General features: G+C 38.3%; 1 protein-coding gene across 2 annotated transcripts in view; it reads left to right on the top strand.

Annotated features, from left to right (window-relative positions):
- Nucleotides 1–21913, top strand: part of si:dkey-12j5.1 (probable assembly chaperone of rpl4) — a 30419-nt gene that overhangs the window by 495 nt on the left and 8011 nt on the right. For both annotated transcript variants that reach the window (XM_041988211.1, XM_041988210.1), the window contains exons 3-10: nt 72–218; nt 348–497; nt 3384–3493; nt 3597–3720; nt 4703–4795; nt 5436–5504; nt 10834–10887; nt 19469–19621. In XM_041988211.1, coding sequence (XP_041844145.1) covers nt 72–218; nt 348–497; nt 3384–3493; nt 3597–3720; nt 4703–4795; nt 5436–5504; nt 10834–10887; nt 19469–19621 — 900 coding nt within the window. The remainder of the gene's footprint in view (nt 1–71; nt 219–347; nt 498–3383; nt 3494–3596; nt 3721–4702; nt 4796–5435; nt 5505–10833; nt 10888–19468; nt 19622–21913) is intronic.

Genomic DNA, 21913 nt, shown 5'->3' with positions numbered 1-21913 from the left:
TATCTACATCAATGACAATATTAATAATTTCACTGTGATAACTGACAGCTTAACGCTTCTGTCATGTTCAGACAGAGGAATGCATGGACAGCCTTGACTTTGAGATGGCTGGTCTATTCTGTCAACGAGCCTTGGATGTGGACCCCAACAACCTGCAAGGGCTTGACATGCAGGGTCACATTTACTCTGAATTAGGAGACACGCAGAAAGCTAAAGAAATATCCTTTGTGTTTCTTATTCCTTCATTTTCTATGCCTGTCAGTGGCTCAGTCACTAGAGCATTTCTGTGGTATTTTATTTCTTGCTGCGACAATGATGGCTTTAGCCTCCTTGACCAAGTCTCTTAAGTTTTTCTGCGTGCAGTGCAGCTGAGCCCAGATGTAGGCCACAGTAAGTATATGTACCTGGGACAAATCCACACAAGCCAGGAGTCTGTGGACTACTACACAAAGGGAATACAAGTCCTACTGTCCGCACTGGAGAAACAAGAAGCAGCAGTAAGTAAACAGATCTCTGCATCCCTCCTTGTTTGTTAAGGTATAGATCAGGGCTATTCAATTCGGTCCTACGAGGGCCGCAATCCAGCAGGTTTTCCATGTATCCCTGCTTCAACACACCTGACTCAAATTAATTAGTCATTGTTCAGAAGTTGATTGGCTGTTAGATCCATTTAATTTGAGTCAGGTGTGTTGAAGCAGGGATACATGGAAAACCTGCTGGATTGTGGCCCTCGTAGGACCGAATTGAATAGCCCTGGTATAGATTATCAACATAAGAGGAGGATTAAAGGTAGCTGATGTTATGTGCACAAGAGGGTGCTATTGGACAACATTCAAAATAAATGTATGTATCTTTGAACTTTTTTCATCCTACAACATTGTCTAGTATAGGGGTGCCCAAGTCCAGTTCTCAAGAGCTACCATCCTGCAACTTTTAGACACATCCCTTCTCCAACACATCTGAATAAAATCACTGAATTCCCTCATGCATGTGTCATTCTGCTCTGCAGAGACCTTTAAATCTTTGCTTAAGATGCACTTGTTTACCCTGGCCTTTTGGTTGAGTACAAAAAACCCCTAATGGGGTTTTTATGTTGTACCTTTGTATGTTCTATGTTTTTATATTTTATTGGTTTGTGTAAAGCACCTTGGACGCTTTGGCTGTATGAATATGCTATAGAAATAAACTTGGCATTAACATTAACGTTGGTTATGTGCCATTAATTTGATTCAGGTGTGTTGGAGAAGGGATGCATCTAAAAGTTGCAGGATAGTGGCTCTTGAGGATTTGACTTGGACATCCCTAACCTAGTAACATGGTAATGCACACTGGGTGATGTTAATGTTAGTAATGTTAATGCTACTGCTGCCCAAGACTGCTCATAAAGTCAACATATTACATTGAAACCACAAAAACATTGAAAATACAATGACATACATAAAACATATAAATATGTAATAATGTATAAAGCCTGCAAAGTTTAAAGAGTTTATTTTGATTATTCTTTTTTAATTTGTTAACTTTTGCTCAATGCATTATTCAAAAGAAGTAAGAGATATTTTGGGTTCCCTTGCATAAAAGTAATATATAATTAAAAGTATATGGAATGATGTATATCTTTAAAAATAGTTTTTTGTGCTATGATCTTCAAAAATGGGGATATTGCATTACCAATATATATATAAAAAAACTCTTTCCTTACCCACCCATCTCACCTGGGCGGGGTGGGTAGCTGTTCATCTCAAGCTTGGTCCTGTGCAGTTACTTAGCTGGGACTGCACTCTTCTGGAAGGAGATGTCTGATGTTTCTCCAGGTATCTGTTAGAGCAGGGATCTCTACCTCCAGTCCTTGTGAGCTACAGTCCTACAGGTTTTGGATTTTTCCCAGATGCAACACACCTGACTCAAATCACTGGGTCATTAACAGGCTCTTGCAGAGGTGTATTATAGTAGGAGACGTCTAAAACCTGCAGGACAGTAGCTCACGAAGACTGGAGTTGGAGATCTCTGTGTTAGAGCCACTTCTCCACTGTGGAGACACGGCCCCCAGTGCTCCAATGATTACTGGTACTACAGTTGCCTTCACCTTTCAGGCTTTCTGGTCCTCATGGTTTACTCCTGTGCTGCCATGATTAGTGTACTGTTCTACTGTCATTTAGCTGATTTTTTTTTCCAGAGCATCTTATATTTGTAGGTGGTTAGGCAGTAGCGTTAAGTGTCTTGCTTAAAGACCTAAATGGAAGGTGTTAATATTTGTCCTCTGTGGGATTCGAACTTGGGTCTCCCACATATCAACTGAGCTATCCAGCCGCTGTCCTTTAATCCACCCCTCTGTAGCCATTGGTAGCATTTGATCACATCTACTACTTAAGCTATCTTTCAGTGGTACATCCCATGCAGGGGTTTTTCCTCTCATGGTGGCCCCTCCAACTCTTCCTCCGCCAATGACTATTGCGTGAGACATTCACTAAGTGCTTCATCTCTTGAGCCATCGTCCTGATGATCATGGAGCTTGGATGTTTAATTTTGGATAGTGGTCCTGATGCTCAGTAGTGGTCGTCCTCCCATAATTGTGCTAAGCGTATAGCCTTTGGACACTGGATTTGGGGTGAAACCCTCCATGGATCGTGAGCAGCTTCTGTGTTTTAACATCTAAAACTTGCAGGACAGTAACTCACAGGGACCAGAGTTGGAGATCCTTGGTCTAGACACTGTAGTAACATATGTCCCATTTAGTGATATTACAGGAAAATACGGCCCATCCGTGGATTATCTCAGTTGTATATATCGGCTGAATAGAACATTAATATAATCTGTATTCTTTTTGCCACTTATGTTGATAGCTGTAGAATGATTTTTATTTATTTTTTTACAAAGCACTTTTGAGGTGAAAATAAATAAAGAGTGAGTCAGAGGAGAAGAACATCGGCTGCTATTGCAATAAGTTTGGGTTAAAGGTATCCTTCCTGTAGTTGTATAAGTATAATAACACAGTTATTACATTAACTCATCAACAGAGTTGCTCAAAGATGATATTCATTCATTTAAGGCATTCATTCAAGCACTTTTTTTTTCGATTGAAAAAAAAAAAGAAAATTCTCATAATGTCTCAAAGTGTCACAATGACTTGGCTTTGAAAACGCCAGGATCCTGAACTAAAGTAGAAAAGTGAATTTGAGTAACAATAGTTTTTAACTTGATAATACTTTCAATGGAAAAAATAACCTTGCAGTTTATCTTGCTCTGGGAGTCAAGCACGGTTCTACAGTTGTGACATAATAAAAACATCTGTATACTAATTATACTTTTAATTGGTTAAAATTTGAAACAACAACAAAAGAAAAACTCTCCAAAAATCTCTCCTGTGCTTTCTTTCTTTGCAGGCTCAGACTGGAGCTGCTGCCCTAACAGATGAGGATCATGAGCGGCCTACAGCAAAGGATGTCAGTGTAGCCTACTGCTCCATCGCTGAGATTTATTTAACCGACCTCTGGTACCAAAACACAAAGAGTTGCACTCTTGACACGTATAGTCCCATCTCGTGTTTTATCTTTTCTAATATGTTGAGATTTGCCTCTTTCTGTGTGCATTTGTAGTATGGAAGAGGGAGCTGGAGATAAGTGTAGAGAGTTCATTGAAAAAGCATTACAGTATCACCATGACAACCCCGAGGCTCTCCAGCTTATGGCCAGTTACCTGTTTAGTACAGACAGAAACCAGGTCAGTCCACACTCATGCACTCACACTCTGGATGAGTTATCACCACATTAAAGCAGAAATCTGCTGAGTTAATTATTCTGAGCAGATTGAATTGTATGTCATTAATCAGCAGATGGACACTTACATTAACTTGAACACATGCAGATGGGTCATGCTAATAGGAGTGTTAATTACTGGGCAGATCATTGAGGTCATATTGCCATCTGATAAATAGAGATGAGGGAGCAGCTTGCTGAACTCAATTTTGGAAAAATGAGATAGGAACTTTGCAGTGTGACACACTTGATGAGGAGCATCTCAATAATATATGCTGTAATTTTAGTCAGTTTTAAGTAATTTGGATATTACAGATTTCAAGTTTTGTTTCTTTACTAATCAGTGCCGATGGTTAATATGATGGTAATATAATAGTTTTATTTAATTTTGTATTGGCTTTTTATTAACCATATTAATTATTTGTAATCATTCAGCAATCTCTGTGGTTAATCCTAAATAACCCATAATGTTGATAATATTTTTTTATTTTTAAAGTAGAATTTTTAAAGTTGAATATTGTAAAACTTAATCAATTAAACTTAAAAGACATCAGAAAAATGCATCACATCAGCTCTGAGGTGGATCTGCAATACCAACTGTAACCTTCAGGGGTCAGGCTGGTACCAGTCACTTTCACTGACCACATCCACTCGCCAGCATTTATTTATTTTTTATTTTAATACTTTGGTAATAATGAGCACTAATTAAATTGATCTTAAATTAATCCAGAGGTCACTGGTACCTGTGGGTAACCCGAGCGCCAGCCTGTAGAGGGAAAATTACATAAGAAGATTAGTCACCAGCACTTGTGTACATGCACATTTTAAACCTCCCCCCCCCCCCCCCCCCCCCTCTCTCTCTCTATATATATATAGAGAGAGAGAGACACCACACCTTTTTGGACAACTGTACGTATACACACATATCTTTGTTTTTCTGTCTTTAGGAAGGCAAAGAGTACCTGTTGAAAAGTGTTGGAATGTGGCTACCTGCACAGAAACAAAGTGCATCTTCCTCTACAACAGAGGAAGACACGCTGGTGAGCTGGAGCTTTGGTTGTTTATTTTTTTATTTTTTCGTCACACCCAGCGGCAATAAGTTCTCAGTGTATTTTTATAGCCCTTTCAACTAAAGGGATTGTCTCAGTGTGCTTTGCAGAGCAAGCAGACTGGAGGACACCAGTAGAGGTAAAAAATGAGAGATAATGAAATGAGGGGTAATACGAAATAAAAGAAGGAACAAATACTTCACAAACCTCTGTGCTTATTTGTCATTGTGTAAAGAGAAAGCAGACATAAAAGGCAGCACCTGGAATGGCTCTATGGAAAATGAAAAAGGCTGCAGTATCAAAGCTAGCATGGTTACTTTATATTTCTAAGTAAATTATAGTTGAGTTAACATTTAGATATTGAACAAATATGATATAAAAATACTTGTGTGCTGATTTCATAGAAGGGCCACAGTGACTCCACTGCTGTGACTCTTATCTTCAGGAGCAGGTTGATTTGAACACATCCTGCTGACACTTTGTCTCTGATTAACAGCCACACAGCTACAGAGCATTTTGCACCTTTAAATTGGATGGCGTTATTATCAGACAAAGGAAGAACAATGTTTTTGGTTGCTCTTGGTAACACACACCTTATCGGTGGTCATATTTCCCTTTTCTTTCTCTCCAGAATGAGATCCCTCCATATGAGTCCCGCATCACCACAGCCAAACTGCTCATCGAGGGAGAGGAATATGAGGTAAAATGTTTTCTGTGTGTTGTGCTCGCACACAGTCTGTTTTGGTTGGGTTTGTGTCTCGTGGTGGGAGGGCGGCCTGGCATTTGTATGTGTGTAGATGTTTGTGTGTTTTCTTTTCTAGTGAATAGCGCTGAAGGTGGGAAGGCCATGCCTGGTCTTTATGCCCTCCAGAGTTTAGTGTCAATAATTGAAGAGTGGTATTTACAGAGAGGGACAGGGGTTGAGGGGCTGCACAGGGGAGGAGGAATGTGGAAAAGGGATAATATAAATAAAAAAAAAAACCCTGTGAAACTATGTTTGATGGATGGATGCTGTATCTTTGAGAAAGCACACTTGTCTACTAAATCACTCATCAATTTCTAGTGTAAATGGCTTCGGATTTCAGTTCACTGTTAAAAACTCCTGACAGTCATTAGTGCTTAAAGCCATTTTCTGTGATTACTGCCACACTAACAGCAGAGCAGTAATTTTCTGTTGTGATCCAATGATTAATTTTTAGTCAATCTTGTTAGGTGGTTTATGGCTATTACGACAGGAAATGAGAAGAGTGTCTTTTTTTTCCCCTCTCACACCCAAACTGCTCAGCTGCAGTTATATGTTTGGGCGTGTGTGTGTGTGTGTGTGGGAGAAGGGCTGTCAGGTGTATCAGTAAAATGACAACGTCTCGGTCCATAGTTTCTGACACGTCGTTTGTCTTCATCCTCCTCTTGGTGTCATCCAGCCTGAAGCCCAGACTGCATCCATGCTCAGTGCTTTAAAATGTCAAATATTTTGCCATGCACACAGGAATGTATATGTATATAGTCATGCAAAATTTTGAGCATATTTGCTGTTAGCCATTCTCTGTTTGGAAGTTTCTGATGGCAGGATGGAGGCTCTTACTTGTCGGTTTCCCCCAGACTTGGACAGATTTGATAGGAGCATTCTCTCTTCTGTTTACTTCATCATCTCCTGTGTCACACATAGACTCTCATTCACTTTCTTTTGTGATTGCTATCTCTCCCTGTTGACTAAAGACTGACTCACAATTCTAAACTGTGTGTGAAGCTGTTCTTCTAGTCTTAAAGGTTACATTTTCATGTGGGTCCTACAACATCAGTTGCATATTTTATGATGGTCTTCCAGTTTGGGACAAAGACAAGTTGAATATATATGTTTTTTCTAGTTGGTAAGAGTATATGTAGCAAAGAATTGTTCAAATATTGTAAAAGAACCTCGATTCTCTCTGGCTTTTCTTTTAATGGGAGTGCAGCCTTGTGTGTTTTCATTTATTTTTTGTCAATAAAAGTAAAGTGACAGTTGTTAAATGTCTGATTACTTCTGCCACATCATCAATAGGCATGAAATTACCTTATTTGGTGGAAAATGTGTTGTTTGTGACAGATTTATCAAATGTTTGAAATGTAATGTACAACGTTAGATGAGATATTGTTTTTGGTTTGTTTGTTTGTTTTTCAATTTCTATGTGCACTGATGGTCTGGTCATGGGGTAAAGTTGCTGAGATGTCCACCCCTGGGAAGATTATCTGCTTTGTTAAATGTTTTCTACTTGTGAATAATTTGCTCACTGTCGAATGATGGAACATGTTTGGACATGTCCTTATATCCGTTTCCAGATTGATGTGCAGCAACAATTTCTTCTTTAAGATCATTGATGACATCTTCCCTCCTTGACTCTGTTGACACACAACTGAATATTCCAAACCAGCAAACTTATAAAACTTCTACTTTTATAGAGGTACTCACCCTTTCTGATAAGTTTATCAGGTGCGTTTGATTTGCAGCATCTCACTGCTAATTACTCTTAACTCCTTGGAAAGCAGTAAGGGTGTAATTTATTTTATTCGCCCACTGCTGCTAAACTTTTACTTAGTTTTTTATTAACGATGTAAGGTAAAAAAAAACATTTATCCTCATTATGTAAAACCTCAAATTAAAGAGGAGTGTACTCTTTTTCATATGACTAAATGCAACCAAATTGGACCTTGCATAGAGTGAATAAAGGTGGGATATGTCAAGGCCTTGAGTGACAAAAAAGCACTGGAAACTAAATAAATGTAAAAGAGCTTTCAGTTGTTAAGCTGAATGCACATAATAGCTCAACATGATAATAAAACTGACTGAAAACATGTCATGTCAGGATCGAAAGCATGTCCCTTTATGGTTCTTCACGATGGGGAGATAGGGATAATGTCCACAATCATGGACAAAAAAAAAATATATAATAATAATAATTACAATGGCTTGGTGAAGGTCTGTTTTCCTGAATGCTTCTAGTTTTTTTCTTTTTGCTTGGGTTTGTTTGTTCTTTGTTTTTACCTGGTTTAAGACCTGGTAAGGACTGGCTTAGATCTACTGTGGTGTTGTGTAGGAACACATGAAGCGAGGGGGTTCAAAAGCCTGATTATTGAAAGTATTCTGGACTCATTAGTGTCAAAATGAGGTAACTAATAAATTGGCTGAATGCCAATAGATGTATTTACAGTCTTCATTATTCATTTTAGTCATTTAGCCATCAAATTTAATTGGTTTCATCTTTTGATATGGGAAAGTTTTCTGCTGTCTCTGCTATATTTGTAAATTACTTTGAATTCAAGTTAAGAAAAGGAGCAATTTGAAGCAATTTGAGGACTTTGATGAAGGTTTCAGCTTTTTTTTTCTTCATTGTTTTATGAGCTAAACTCCTGAGGATAATTATTACTGATATCTGTTCTTACTATTGTATTGTTCCCTCTTGTTCAGTGAGAGGGTTGCACCTTCTCTGCACTTTTTGTAATAAAAATCATGACTGTCAGGCATATCACACAAATCTGAACAATTTGCCAACATTTTCTATTTTTATCCTCTCAGCTTAACTATAATTTTTTGCATCCATGAATTCTTGTTTTCTTTTTTTTCTTATTTAGAAATGCTGTTGTGTTTCAAAAATATGTTTTCTGTTTGGAGAAAAATATGTTTTGCATTAATAATGCAGCCTTTAGAGATCAGTTGTCTCTTCTGTCTGAACACACACACACACAAACCATTATCATCACACATCTCCACCACTGAATCACTTTGTCTCACGGCAGACAGATGGACAAAGTTCCTTGGCGGACAGCCTTCAAGGTATCTTTTAGTGTAGTTATGACACGAGCTTGTGGGTAGTTAAGCAGAAACTCCCTCTGTCGATGTCACTCTCGTTTGCCTCCATTTATATGTGGAGCGATTCTGTCTTTAAATGTCTTTCAGTGCATAGCTTGTATTTCTTATATTCTTTGCAAGCACAGTTTGCATGGACATCTCCAAGATTTATTTACTTCAGTGTAGATGTCTCTGTTTGTGTGTGTGTATGCATGTGTGTAAGAGCTATGGCTCACCCTTGGTTGTAAAGCGATTTGTCTTCCCCCTGTCTGTGCCGTGCGCTCCAGTAAAATAATTCTGTTAAACAGAATTGCCTGAAGATGACGCGCACACACACACACGAACACACACAAGCAGAAACTGCACCCGCACACACTGGACATTATAATTGAGTTCCTCCCCAGACTGCTTCCTTTTTTTATTTTTTCCTTTGGTTTTTTCCTTCCCCCCGCAGAAGATGTCTTGAAATAAAGAGGACAACATGTACGTAGTGTCTTTGGTACGTGTTAGTTTGTCTTTGTGGTGCACTGTTGTTATTCATGGACCAATTTTTTGCAATGTTATGAAGATACTTTCCTGCACCTTCTTTCTAATTTTCTCACTTTTTTCCTTTGTAGCAGCCCTCTTTTCTCTTATCTTCATGAGAATATTAATCTTGTTGTTGTTTAGAGCGTGAAGCAGCTTAAGAATCTCTGAATCTTTAATCACTTGCCCCTGGGGTGACCAGTGTAGTTAGGAAGTTGGAGACAGTATAATGGTTATCATTGCTCACTTATCCTTGCTCCCAGTTATCTCTTGTTCTATTTTTGTTGCTCCAAAACTGCCTGTTCTATCAGTTTAATACTCACACAGATCTTTTTTTGTTTTTTTTTACCCCTATCTTTTATATCTTGTGCTTGGCTCAAACTAGTGTGTCTGTGCTTGTGTGTATGTGTTGGAGTCAAGTAGATAATGCAGACACTGGGCATGAATCCATTCTTCATCAGTTGGGATTAGGAGGTGTTTTTTTTTTTTTTTCTTTTTTTTTTTAGTTTTTTGTGTGTGTGTGTATTTTTAATCAGCAATTAATTAATTTAGAACAATGAGGTTTTCAGCTTGTAATTGGTCTAGCAATCAATCAGCTGACTCCCTGACACGCACATTTGTACATTCTTAACAAGATACTCTCAATTAACCTGACTCTCCTTTAATCTGTGCAGGCAGCACAGCTCTTTATCGCCACCGGAAGCGTTGGCTTAATGAAAAGGATGAAGAGCTCCAAAGAGCAGGAGGCGTGAAAAAATTAGGAAGTTCTCTATTTAATAAGACTTCCTTAACAAGAAACAAGTGCTGCTCGTTGTGCTCACTGTGGTGTGCAGCTTTGATATTGTGTGCGCGACTGTAAGGTGGTGTGTAAGTACCTGGTGGATACGTGCATGTCTTTTATTCTTGCCCTTCACCACGGGTGATTGGCTAATAGTCGCCTCCAACCTGAACTTGACAAAAATCAATATATCATCACCTGGGGCCTCACGCATAAAAGCACACACACCAACCACAGGTTTCACATGGAGAGAGACAGAGCAAAACAAACACGATTTAGTCAAGGTCTGATTTTTGTAATGGAAACTTCCCACTGACACTGCTATGGCAAAGGTCACTTAGCATTTAATTCCTTTGGCACCTCAAACCGCCTCTTCACCATACAACAGAGAGGATATCAGACAAGAACTTAGAGGAGGAGGAATATGGACAGGGTGTCAAATCTTTAGGTTTATCATGCATCATATGAAGTGAAAGGTGGGTATTTAAAACATATTGACAGTCTGTATATAGATTAAAAGGGCTATCAGAGACAGTGGCTGTAGTGACTATCGACTGTATGATAAGCACTGGTGAGTGTGTCTATTGACTGCCATGTCTGTTGTCTTGTTGGTATTGATGACACTGTAAATGGGATTCTGACCTCGTGGGTGCTTATCAGACCCTCTGATCACTCTGATTGATCGAGCTGCCTGGAAGATGCAAAACACTGCAAGCAGCAACACTGTGCTCCTCTGTGCACAATTTATTCGCACAGAGGAGCAGACTGACCGAGTTAAATGCATTTGTGAAACATATAACTTTATTCTTCTTGTATAACTGTTACACTGATCGCATTTTTCTTAAATTTGCCTTTAGAGTTCTGTCTCTGTTGCTTACTGCTCTTGTTTTCTCTGTGTTTTAGATGGCAGTAGATGTGCTGGAGGTTCTTCTGGAAGAGGATGATGAAGTTGTGCAGGTAAATAAACAATTTGGAAGGCTCTATGTTAAAATACATGGCAGCCAGCTCAACTTTCACTCGGTTATTTCAGAAGTTGCATAAGAAATGTTTGCATCTTCTCTTTTTCTGTGCAAATGTCTTGAGCCATCCCTTATTTATTTTTATATTACCAGGAAAACAAGTGCAGCTATTTATTGAAACATGCATGTGGAAACAGAAATGAAAAGGCAATAATAAACAGTTTTCTTTTTTAGTAATATTTTAAGCAGTCTTCATGATTAGTTATCTAGGCTTCTTGATGAACATCTAAATCTTTTTTTTAGATGTCAAGTTAATTTTGTGTTGTTCTGTCAACATGATCCCACATTATGTTGAAGCTGGGACTCTGAGGAGGATTCATCACTCCATGTAACCTGTTGCCACTGATTTTCAGTCCAGTTCTCGTGTCATTTGACATAACTCTGCCTTGTCTTCATGTTTCTCTCAGTGGAGGCCATTTTTGATGAGTCTTCACTGAACAATAGATAAATCAATTCAAAGTCCAGATGAATCTCAGATCCTGTTTTGAGGTCTTTCCTGGATTCATTTCCTGTTTATTAAAGATGCGCTACTCAACTTTGGCAGAGTTTCTCAGTGAGTCGCCCCCTCCGATAGTATCCTCTTGCGTTACAAATGGCCAATGAATTGATATCCAGTTGCTAGCGTGTCCTGCTGTGCATAAAGAAAAACCTGGCTGTAAAGTGACACAAAAAAACGAAGAAAATGTTGTGAGGTGCAGTTTCTAAAGCTCTGGATGCTACTTGGCAATGACGACTTCAGGAATCTGCTAATTAAATGTCGTAGGGCCATCAAAATGACTCACAAATGCACATTTTTAAGTTTGGAAAGGTACATAGTGCTACTTTAAGGACATTTAGAAACTGTTCATCTCTTGTAGACAGTTTTTAAATAATTAGTGTCAAAGTGTCTAAATATATTAAAAAAATAAATTCTTTGCTAAGTTGTCTGTTTTACAGACATAAGACTCATCGCTTGAGTTAAGTGCTTAATTGATGTTATGGGGCTTAACAAAAAATAAATAAAAAAAAAACCAAAAAAGCACATTCCTTTGAAAATGGTTGGTTTTAAGGACTGGACTGAAAATGATAAATGTTGAAAGAAAAAATTTGAAAGACATTAGAAAGCCTGCAGAACTGTTGCTTAAGACAGAAACTGCAAAGGTTGGGGTGGGAGGTGTGGGGTGATCAGAGAGCTGAGAGTGGGCAGGTCAGGATACACAGACCGAAATGATTGAAAGACAGCAGCTCAGCTCAGCAGCCAGATGCAAAGTGAGCTTCACAAAGCAATAACGCCACAGAGCGGTCTTTGAGGTGGAAGACTTTTCCCCTCCTGAATCTCCTCAGGTACACATGAACAAGGTGGTCCTGAATCGTATCAGTCTGAGCCGTTAGCGTTGTTATGCTGATCTGCTAAGAGCTCCAGCAGGTCTGGAAAGCTGTGGCGACTTGCAGCAGGTTGTGGCAGCTGCAGGAAGTGCCGCTATAAGTTGCTGCTGCTATGATTTGAACTGTTATCTGTCACTAGGTGAGGATCAGCAGGTAAAGAATCAATTCCGGTGTTACTTTTACACCCCTTAAAAGCACAAATCCATCCCGTTGCAGGAATATTTAATCAGAAACTCCGTGAAAGAATAGAAGTCTGAAACTAGCAAATCTACACCAGCTCACATCCCTTCATATGCGTTGGCGGGCGTGGTTTTCTATGCCTGCATGACGAGGACCTGTCTGTTTGCATCTGGAGGGAGGGGATTGTGGGGTTTTTAAAATTTCCCGGTGATGTAGATAACCTTTCAATGTCATGAAAAGCACAACCTGGTTTTACCCTGTAGATGGCATTATGAGCCATTTTTTACCCAGAAAATCCTGTTCATAAAATAAACTAAAAAAAAATACAAATTTTATTAACAGTATATGCAGTTTTTATCACAATTAAATAATTCTGTGTTGTTTACAGCTCAAAAACACATTTTTGGGTGCACTACCCCTTTGAAAAGACAAGGAAAAGAAGAAAAATGTATGGTAGTTTCACAATCAGGGCTTCAATGATGTGAGTTTCAAAGATTTAAATTTTGTCTTATCTCAGTGATATAAGGTTTTTTTTTTTTTTACTATTCGGACAATGATAGTAGGATGTTGTAACATACCTAACATGTTTCAGCTGTCACCTGCAACCTTCCTCACAAACGTCTGCTGACGTGTTGCTGATCAGCTGTTTTCTGGAGGTGTGATCGTCAGATCAGATCTTCTAGGATGGCCTGGGATTCCCTACTCCAGAGACCACAACACAGCGGGGGGAGTGTATATATTATTCATTACATAGTGAAATTTGTTGAGAACAAAATAACATAAGATGGAAATGACTCTTGGAGGTCTGGATTCAGAATTGTACTCAAAATAAAAGTGGAAAGATTATCAAAGACTGACCCAACTTCTGTGGAAATTCTTCAAGACATTTTAAAATAAGGTTCAGCAGTGTGTGTGGCCTCTACGTGCCTGTATGCACTCACAACAATGTCTGCGCATGCTCCTGATGGGACGAAAAGTGATCTCCTTTGGGAATCAACTCCCCTGAATCAGAGCATTACTCAACCCCTGAACAGTCTGTAGTGTGATGTGGCAGCAGTGGATTCAACAAGACATGATGTCCAAGAGGTGCTCGATTGGATTCAGGTCTGGTGAACAGGCAGGTCAGTCTATTGCATCAATGCCTTCTTCATGCCGGCAGGCCAGTTCATAGCATTAATGCCTCCATCATGCAGGAACTGCTGACACACTGGCCACGTGAGGCTGAGCATTGCCATGCATCAGAAGAAACCCAGGTCCCACTGCAGCAGCATGGTCTGACAATGGGTCTGAAGATATCATGCCAGTACCTAATGGCAGTCAGGGTTCCTCTGGCTAGCCCATGGAGGTCTATGCGACCCTCCAAGAATATGCCTCCCCAGACCATCACTGACCTACTGCCAAACCAGTCATGCTGTAGGATGTTTTAGGCAGCAGAACATTCTCAACAGCGTCCCCAAACCCTCTCACATTTGTCCCGTGCTCAGTGTGAACCTGCTCTCATCCATAAAGAACACAGGACAAATGGTGAATCTGCCCATCCTGGTGTTCTCTGGCAAACACCAATCACACAGTGTTGGGCTGTGAGCACAGGCCTCACTTGTAGACGTTGGCCCTTATACTACCAGCATGAAGTCTGTTTCTGACAGTATAAGCAGAGATATGCACATTATTGGCCTGAGCTTGGGAATGAAAATATTAAATGATATTATAGTTGTTTTTTGTGAATTTGATATAACTGGAAATGACTGTGATACCCATGAAATGGTTTCATATCAATTGTTGGATCCTAAATCAAATTGAATTCAGATCTTGTGTGTGTGCGCATGTGTATATATATATAAATTTTAATTTATTTTTAAATACTTTTTTTAATCATGAGTCTTGATCATACTTTGCTTTTATGAAGATGTGCATATGTGTGTGTGTGTGTTACAACTTGTCAATCCAAAGCATTAAAAGACATCCTTTTATTCTTTTTATCAGTCTCCCTGCAGACAGGCTTCATATTATTAGAAAGTGGCCACTGTGGAGGCAAACAGACTTATAGGCATCCCTTTCATCCCTGCAGCGTAGAAGGAGTAAGCCTGTGTGCTTTTTTTTCTTGCTTCTGCTGTTTGCATCTAAACTTATCTTTAAACAGGTGCATTTCTTCATTTTAACAAATTTCAGTCCAAATTACTAGCATCCCTGAAGTGGAAGTACACAATTTCGAATATCTTTAGAAATGTATGTTGGACATAAATATTGGCACCCTTTTGATGTATCTGGATAATTTCCTCAAATAGTTTCATAGGCAAAGACTTTTTGGGGGGCATAATTTTCAGTGTTCACGCAGTGAATAAAAAATGAAAAAAAAATCTGTGAATGTTTTGCAGCGTGAAAAGGTGCCGGGTATTCACAATGTTGAATAAAAGGAATTAAAATAAATTACCTGAGACTTTTCGAAATGCTATTAGTTTAAAAAAAAAGAGAGAAAAAAACAACTACAAAGGGTAAGTAAGCTACAGTTAGAGTTCAACCTCGTCATTTATTTAGACCAATGTCCTTTTTCCCTCTATGCATGCATTTCACTGTGGGAGAAACATGTACATGTAAGTATAGCTAATTTCACTGCGCAGGTGTCTTTTAGTCAGTTGAATAAGGATTTTTGTAAGAAGAGACACAAAAATTTGTAAATACGAGCATCTTTCTCAGGAATTAGGCTGTATTCTATACTCTGAAATTTGAGTGTCTTAACTAGAAAAGCAAAATTTGAAGCATGAAGCCCCTTTAAAGGGGTAGTGCACCCAAAAATGTGTTTTTTGAGCTGTAAACAACACAGTATTACTTATTATGATGGAAACTGCATATACTGTTAATAAAATTTGTATTTTTTTTAGTTTATTTTATGAACAGGATTTTCTGGGTAAAAAATGGCTCATAGCGCCTTCTACAGGGTAAAACCAGGTTATGTTTTTCATGACAGAGAGGTTATCTACCGTACCAGGAAAATTTAAAAAAACCCCACAGCCCCCTCCCTCCAGATGCAGATAGACGGTCCTCGCCATGCAGGCATAGAAAACCACGCCCACCAACGCATATGTAGGGGTGTGAACTTATGTGTTAGTCTGGTTTTTAGGGGTTTGATTTCATACGATTTTAATCTGATTTGAGCATGATTAACATAATATTTTGTTTTCTTTCTGGTGTCATAAAAACATAATGACTGCCATTTAACAGATTTCTGAAAAGTGGTAAGAAACGTGCGAAGCTTTCTGTTGGCTGTTGAAAATAAACAAGATTTTCAAAGAGGTGCAAGCTGACCTGGAATATTCTGGAGTAGCGGTTTCAGCCGATACCATCTGCTGCACCTTAAACGAAGAAGGGCTAATTGGGTGAGGGCCAAAGAGGACACCATAACTCAAGAAAAGGAACATAAAGCCAAGACTAATGTTGGTAAAATCTTCTAAATCTTTTTTTCTGGGTTACTGTTCTCTGGACTGATAGCAAAATAGGGCTCTTTGGGAATGCTTTTTAAAATGTTTTTATGATTTTTTTAATCATTAAATAAAACCAGTAAAGAAAAAAAAACATTTCTGAAGCAAAACTTTTGGGTCTTTCTTGCTGTGTGTGCTTTGCTGCCTCTTGTACTGGTGGTATTGAATGTATCAAATTTATGTTGAAACCAGAATATTGTAAGATGTTGTCAAGCGAGATGTGTTTTACAGGTTTTTGGTCTTTTAGAGGGACACAAAAGCAGGACCAAATTCACACAACTGCACAAAAGATTGGTTGAAAAGCAAATGTCTCTTTGGCCAGCAATGAGTCTCTTCTGCCACTGCAGAAAAGGAGGCATAAAAAGTTCAACTTCAGGGCAGATGAGTTCCAAAAACTGGAAACTGACTATTCCAGGAAGCATCTAGATGGCTCCAAGCAGAAATTCAAGGCTGTTAATTGCTGCTTAAGTTTTACAGGCAATTATTGGCGAAGTATGCTGCTATTTTTTTTCCAGGATATTTATTGTATTTGCATTGTTGCACATTTTAGAAAGTTTTGTCTTGCTCTTATGTGGTATCCTTGGAAATTTCCTTTTCTTTTTTTTTTTACCTCAGCATTCTGGCTAAAATGGTAATTGGAACCAGGATTGCATGTGCTCACATGCAGCATGTGATGCTGAACTTGTCATAGAGTGGCGTGAATAGCTGTATTTTCTGTACTTTAATGGGAACTGTTCTGCCAATCTTTCCAAAATCCCCCCGTCAGTACCAGAGTGCATGAAGGAGTGTCACTGAGTGTCAGACAGAAGCACTCTCTCTCTCCTACTCCCCTCAGGCTCAGCCTCCTACACAAACCCCTCTGCAGACAGAGTGAGAGCAGTCATCAGGGGGCTGAACTTTTAAACTCACTTTAGGGATGCACAGCTGCAACACTCAATTTAAGCAGGTGTAGTTGGTCACATATTCAGCCACCAGTGCCCAGTGGTCAGAGAGTTTCTCGTGGTCACATCACTGAGCCCTTGCAAGCTGTACAACCAACACAGTTGACTGCTGTCAATTTCTCAAAATTTTTTTTTCTCTTTGTCTACCTTCTTCTTTTTTCCTCTCTTATGTTCAGTAGATAAGTCCTAAGCTCTTGCCTACTTGCTTTTGTGCATCCCTGAGTTAGAACCTTACTTATATAACATTAAGTCTACACAAACAACTGAGCGAGTGCCTTGCAAATCTTGTTTCAAAGGTGTTCTGTTGAATCGTGATGCTTTTGTTTTTTCTTCAGCACCACCACTTGGGAACTAAGATACGACATTACTTTGACATTACAATAGTCCCAGTGATTTGATTGACAGACCTGGCATTTCTTTTATTATGCTTGCCTTTGTCTGAGACTATAGCAGGGTAGAATTCACTCTGAAGTTCTTAATGAACTAACTTTTGTTTTCATTTTGAGTGCAAATGTTTATGCTATATTACCACATACATATTTTTATTCATTTTGTCCCTGCAGATAACCATATGTGAATAAATTTCCATCCCTTTTTAGTTTTTTAAAGAAATTTTTCTCATTTCTGAAGTCAAAAATTTAAATCTAAGCTTATGTTAGGTTTTACATTAAGAGAAAATCAGTCGTCGTGATTGTTCTGCAACACTGCCGTTTTGCTGCTGCTGTTCTGATAAGTATGGCTGCAGGGGGTCGACTCCCACTCCACATGCAAAGTGACAATTTGGAATTCAGTGTGGCAAGCCATCATGTGTTGACTAGCTAAATGGTTGATTTGTTAGAGGTGCAGGTTCGTACTGCCTCTGTTCTCAACGAATAATGAATAAAGATAATATTTGTTTCTTGGTGCTTCAGGAACAGTGGGTGGGTGATCTTTGGCCTGAGATGAGAGGCGAACACACACACAGCTCCAAGTTCACTGAGAGTTGAACATGATTGTTTTTAGAAGTGGAAGATGACAATTAGTTCGAGAGGATAAAGGATGATTATAGAAAAGAAGGAAAACAAATTGATTTTGGCATTTTCGAAATAGAAAATACCCCCTCTGTTTAACCCTGTGGAACAACAGGATTATTTTAAAACAATATTTTAATTTTTATCTTTTTTCTTTTTTGTGCTTCTTCATTTTTCTTGCACTTCACTTACAGAAAGACAATTATTTCTATTGTCTTGCCCTTTTTTCTTTATGGCAATGTCAGATTTAAAATGACTTTCTCAGTTAAAAAGTTTAACACCTAATTCTCAGTGGTGTTGCCCTGATTAAGATGTAAGAATGACATGTTTGGAGCAGAAGAGAATAATTAGTTAATCTTTTCAAATGTGTTGTGCTTAAACAAAACAACCTTGTTATCAATGAAATATTTGTGTCAAGTTGCTTAGAAGTAACTGTTCCTATGATACTGATCTTTTCTGGAGTAGCATTTTCTGGCCGACCACTGAAGGGAACGCAAATCATGTCCTTGAATTTTCTCCAGTTGCAAACAGTCTGAAAGACTTTTTCTCAAAGATGGTTTTGTAACATGTTCCAACCTGGCATTTGACAAAATAAGCCCTTATTTTAAGCTCAAGTTAGTTAAATCTGACGTGACACAATCACATCGGTTAACTATTTTGTTGCAGCATCCTATGATACGTTTATTTCTAATTAAATTTACAATCTGGGAATAAGGTGTCGCATCCTCTTTAGACATCTCGGATGAAGTCTATTTATTTTATTGGAAGACTCTTGAAGCTTTGAATGCATGCTTAAAGTTGCAATTTTTCTCCCCCACAATCTTTTTAAAAGCCATAAAAACACTCAAAAGAAATGATCAGAGGTACAACACTGAAATTATGTTTAGAAGATACAAATTGGCAATGGATGAACAATATTAAAAGCTTCTTTTAATTTAAAAGGAAGGCTAATATCGTCCTCAACACAGACCGAGAATATTATTTAAAATGCAAAGAAGGTTTTTGCCTGGGGAAATTTATTCTTTGTTTTCTAATAATATGTTATACCTTGTTTCAGCTTAGTAATTACATCTTTTACTGTTTTTTTTTTCTTTTTTCTTTTTTACTGCTTAAGTACTAAACTGAGTGACTGAAAGTAAATGAAAAAATAGATGGTGGAGCAGGCATTATGTTAGTCTCATAGTGTAATGGCCTCAGTCATATTTTAAGGTTTTATAGGCAGTGATGCGCAGTCGATCAGCAATATTTGTAGAGTACAGTTAGACAGATATCACAGTTTAGCCAAAATATCACTTAGGTAATTATGCTATGAGGCTAATGATTTGTAAACAAGTACAGTACAGATCAGCATTGGACCGGGTTGAGTTTTTATTGAACGGCTGACTCAGTGTGTGATTACAGGTTATGTGTCTGAGACAAACATGACGTTATGTTCTGTGAGGGTCACAGATGTGCTTTTCCTCTCTCAGAACTCTTACTGCAGCAAAGGGTACTCTCACTTTGCACCTCATTTCAGCTCGACCCACTTCCCTCTCTGTGTCTGCCAGGTGTGGTATCTGTCCGGCTGGGTGTGTTACCTCCAGTGGGAAAAGGCAAAGGAGCAACAAGAAAGAGAGAGAAGAGAAGTGACAGAGGAGGAGAAGGAAGAGTGGAGGGCACTGCAGGAGGCAGCCAGATCATATTTAACTAATGCTAAGAAGGTAATATGGATCAAGATAACTTCAAAATATCTTAATTGTTTTTTACTGCATGTACTTGTAAGAGCTAAATGAAAACTTGATTACAGTTGTTTAGAAGTTTTCTTCATTAAAATGATCCACTTGCAACTGTAGCATTTAGGGATCTGTGCACATGATGTCCACCTTCCATCTGCACCATTCATTTGCAGGCCTTTCCAAATCCACGCTGATGTGCATGAAAATCCAGTTTGCTGTTTCACTACATCATACACTACATTGTACAAGTGTTCTACTTTTCTATTGATACTTTTAATCTCTAATTTGAAAGGTAGGATGTCCCAGAGCATATCGATGGTCCTGTTATGTTGGACTGACACTTGTTGGAAGTTATTTGCCCCATAGACCATGATGGTAAAGCTATAAAAGAAAAACAAACAAATGATAATCAGATGCATTTCCATTAACTGCACTAAAGCTAACGAACTGTGTTGTCAGAGGGTTGACGGTACAGGTAATATTGTCTGTGGCTGTAATTTAGTAGAAGAAGTAGCCATCCTGAATGAAAACAAACCTAGAGGGCAAAATGGAAAATGGCTCCTCTTCAGGAATAATTTTTTTCTCTGGGGATATCTTGGATACTTCATCATGTCTGGGAAAACAAATCTTTTAATTTCCCTAGTGCACACCATATCTTTTTTTAAAACAGGAAAAAGAGCAATAAACGATTAATACGGATGTAAACCTTTGACCTTTTTATATAAACATACACCTTTATTATTGTGGTGATAAGTGCTAATGACAGATAAACCTCTTGACCCCATCCAGCAAGGTCATGGCTGCTAGTTTTACTTATGGTTTATCTTTTTGTACATAAAAAAACACCATATGTGTATGTTTAAAAAGTCAAAAACTTTTTTTTTTAATAATAAAGATAACATTTTTGAGTTATGCACGTACAGTGTAGCTGTTGTTGATCTGTTGTGAGAATAGAATTAATTATTTTCCAAGTACTGCTATGGAAAGTAAATGTTTGTTATGTGTTATGTGTAATTTGCTAAAGCATTTCCCTTTCACCACACTTTTCTTTTTACTCACATTTTACACATTTTAAAAGCAAACCATTGGACTTTTTACTCCACTACATTCCTAGTTAGCATGGTTCTATTAATCCATAGTTTTTAGCTAAAATCTATTTAGGTCCATCTCCTTAGATGGTATGAGTTTGTCTTAAATCAATCCAAATAATTTAGAGGTTTCTTAGGATTAACAACACAGTGCAGCATGTTTATGTATAGAATCATCTCCTGCCAAGGAGACCCAGGGAATGTTTTAAAAAGAAGTGTTTCCTGACAGAAACTCGATGGCAGATGGTTCAGAATGAACAGACCACATTAGTTCAGTTAGATGTTAGTCCAGTTCCAAAGGTTCTTCTTGCTTTAAGATGCTCTTCTAAACACTCAGTCCATTAGACGTGCATTCCCTGGATTTCTCTGTCTAGACAGCGTTCACTCATTACTCTCGTAAGCTGGTGCTCAGTCACTGACATATCTTATCTGAACAACTCTGACGCTCAGACAACTGACACCAGGATATAGTCAACTTGGCTTTTTGGGCAACTAACCATGACTTAAACCTTCTCCCTTTTCAGTACTATCAAGCAAAGTCTATCAAGTCTACTATCAAGTCAGTCTGAGGCAGCTGATTAGTGTACGTTAAAATCTTTTTTAATTAGTTGCATTATTTAATAAAATTAACACTTCAGTCAGTGAGACTTAAATTCTGTTTATATTCGATATCATTAATGATTTAAAGTTATACTTGAGCTATAAAAAGTAACCAGAAAAAGGTAATTTCATTTTCAATACTTTTATATTTTCTGAATAATACCTGCTTACTGTCTGCAGATAAATGTACAGCATTGCACTTTCATATAAAATAGAAAGGTTTTGTAATATGTATGTGGGTCCTGACACTCTCTCCCATTATGTGCTGCACCAGTGGGTACAGATGGGTACATCCAGTATAGTGAATACAACAAAAGGTAAGAACTGGTTCCAGCAGAGAGTGCAGGCAGTACTGTTAACACGAGTGGATTCTCACTAAATGTCATTGTGTCCTCAGAAATGCCTTTGTATAATCTCAAAGATGTTTGACTTTCCCCTAACTCTCTTCCCCATTCCTCCCTGGTCTTTCTCTCAAAAACACACATTCACACACACACGCACAAACACTCTAGGTGATGTGTCTCATTCATTCTGCCATTCTGTCAGAGAGTAATGCTTCTATGAAGCAGTGATTCATTTTAGTCTAAAA

The sequence above is a fragment of the Melanotaenia boesemani genome, chromosome 6, assembly GCF_017639745.1.
Source record: "Melanotaenia boesemani isolate fMelBoe1 chromosome 6, fMelBoe1.pri, whole genome shotgun sequence".
NCBI classification, from domain to species: Eukaryota; Metazoa; Chordata; class Actinopteri; order Atheriniformes; family Melanotaeniidae; genus Melanotaenia; species Melanotaenia boesemani.
The sequence above is the reverse complement of the archived record's forward strand: the minus strand, read 5'-3'. Positions and strand labels throughout refer to the sequence as shown.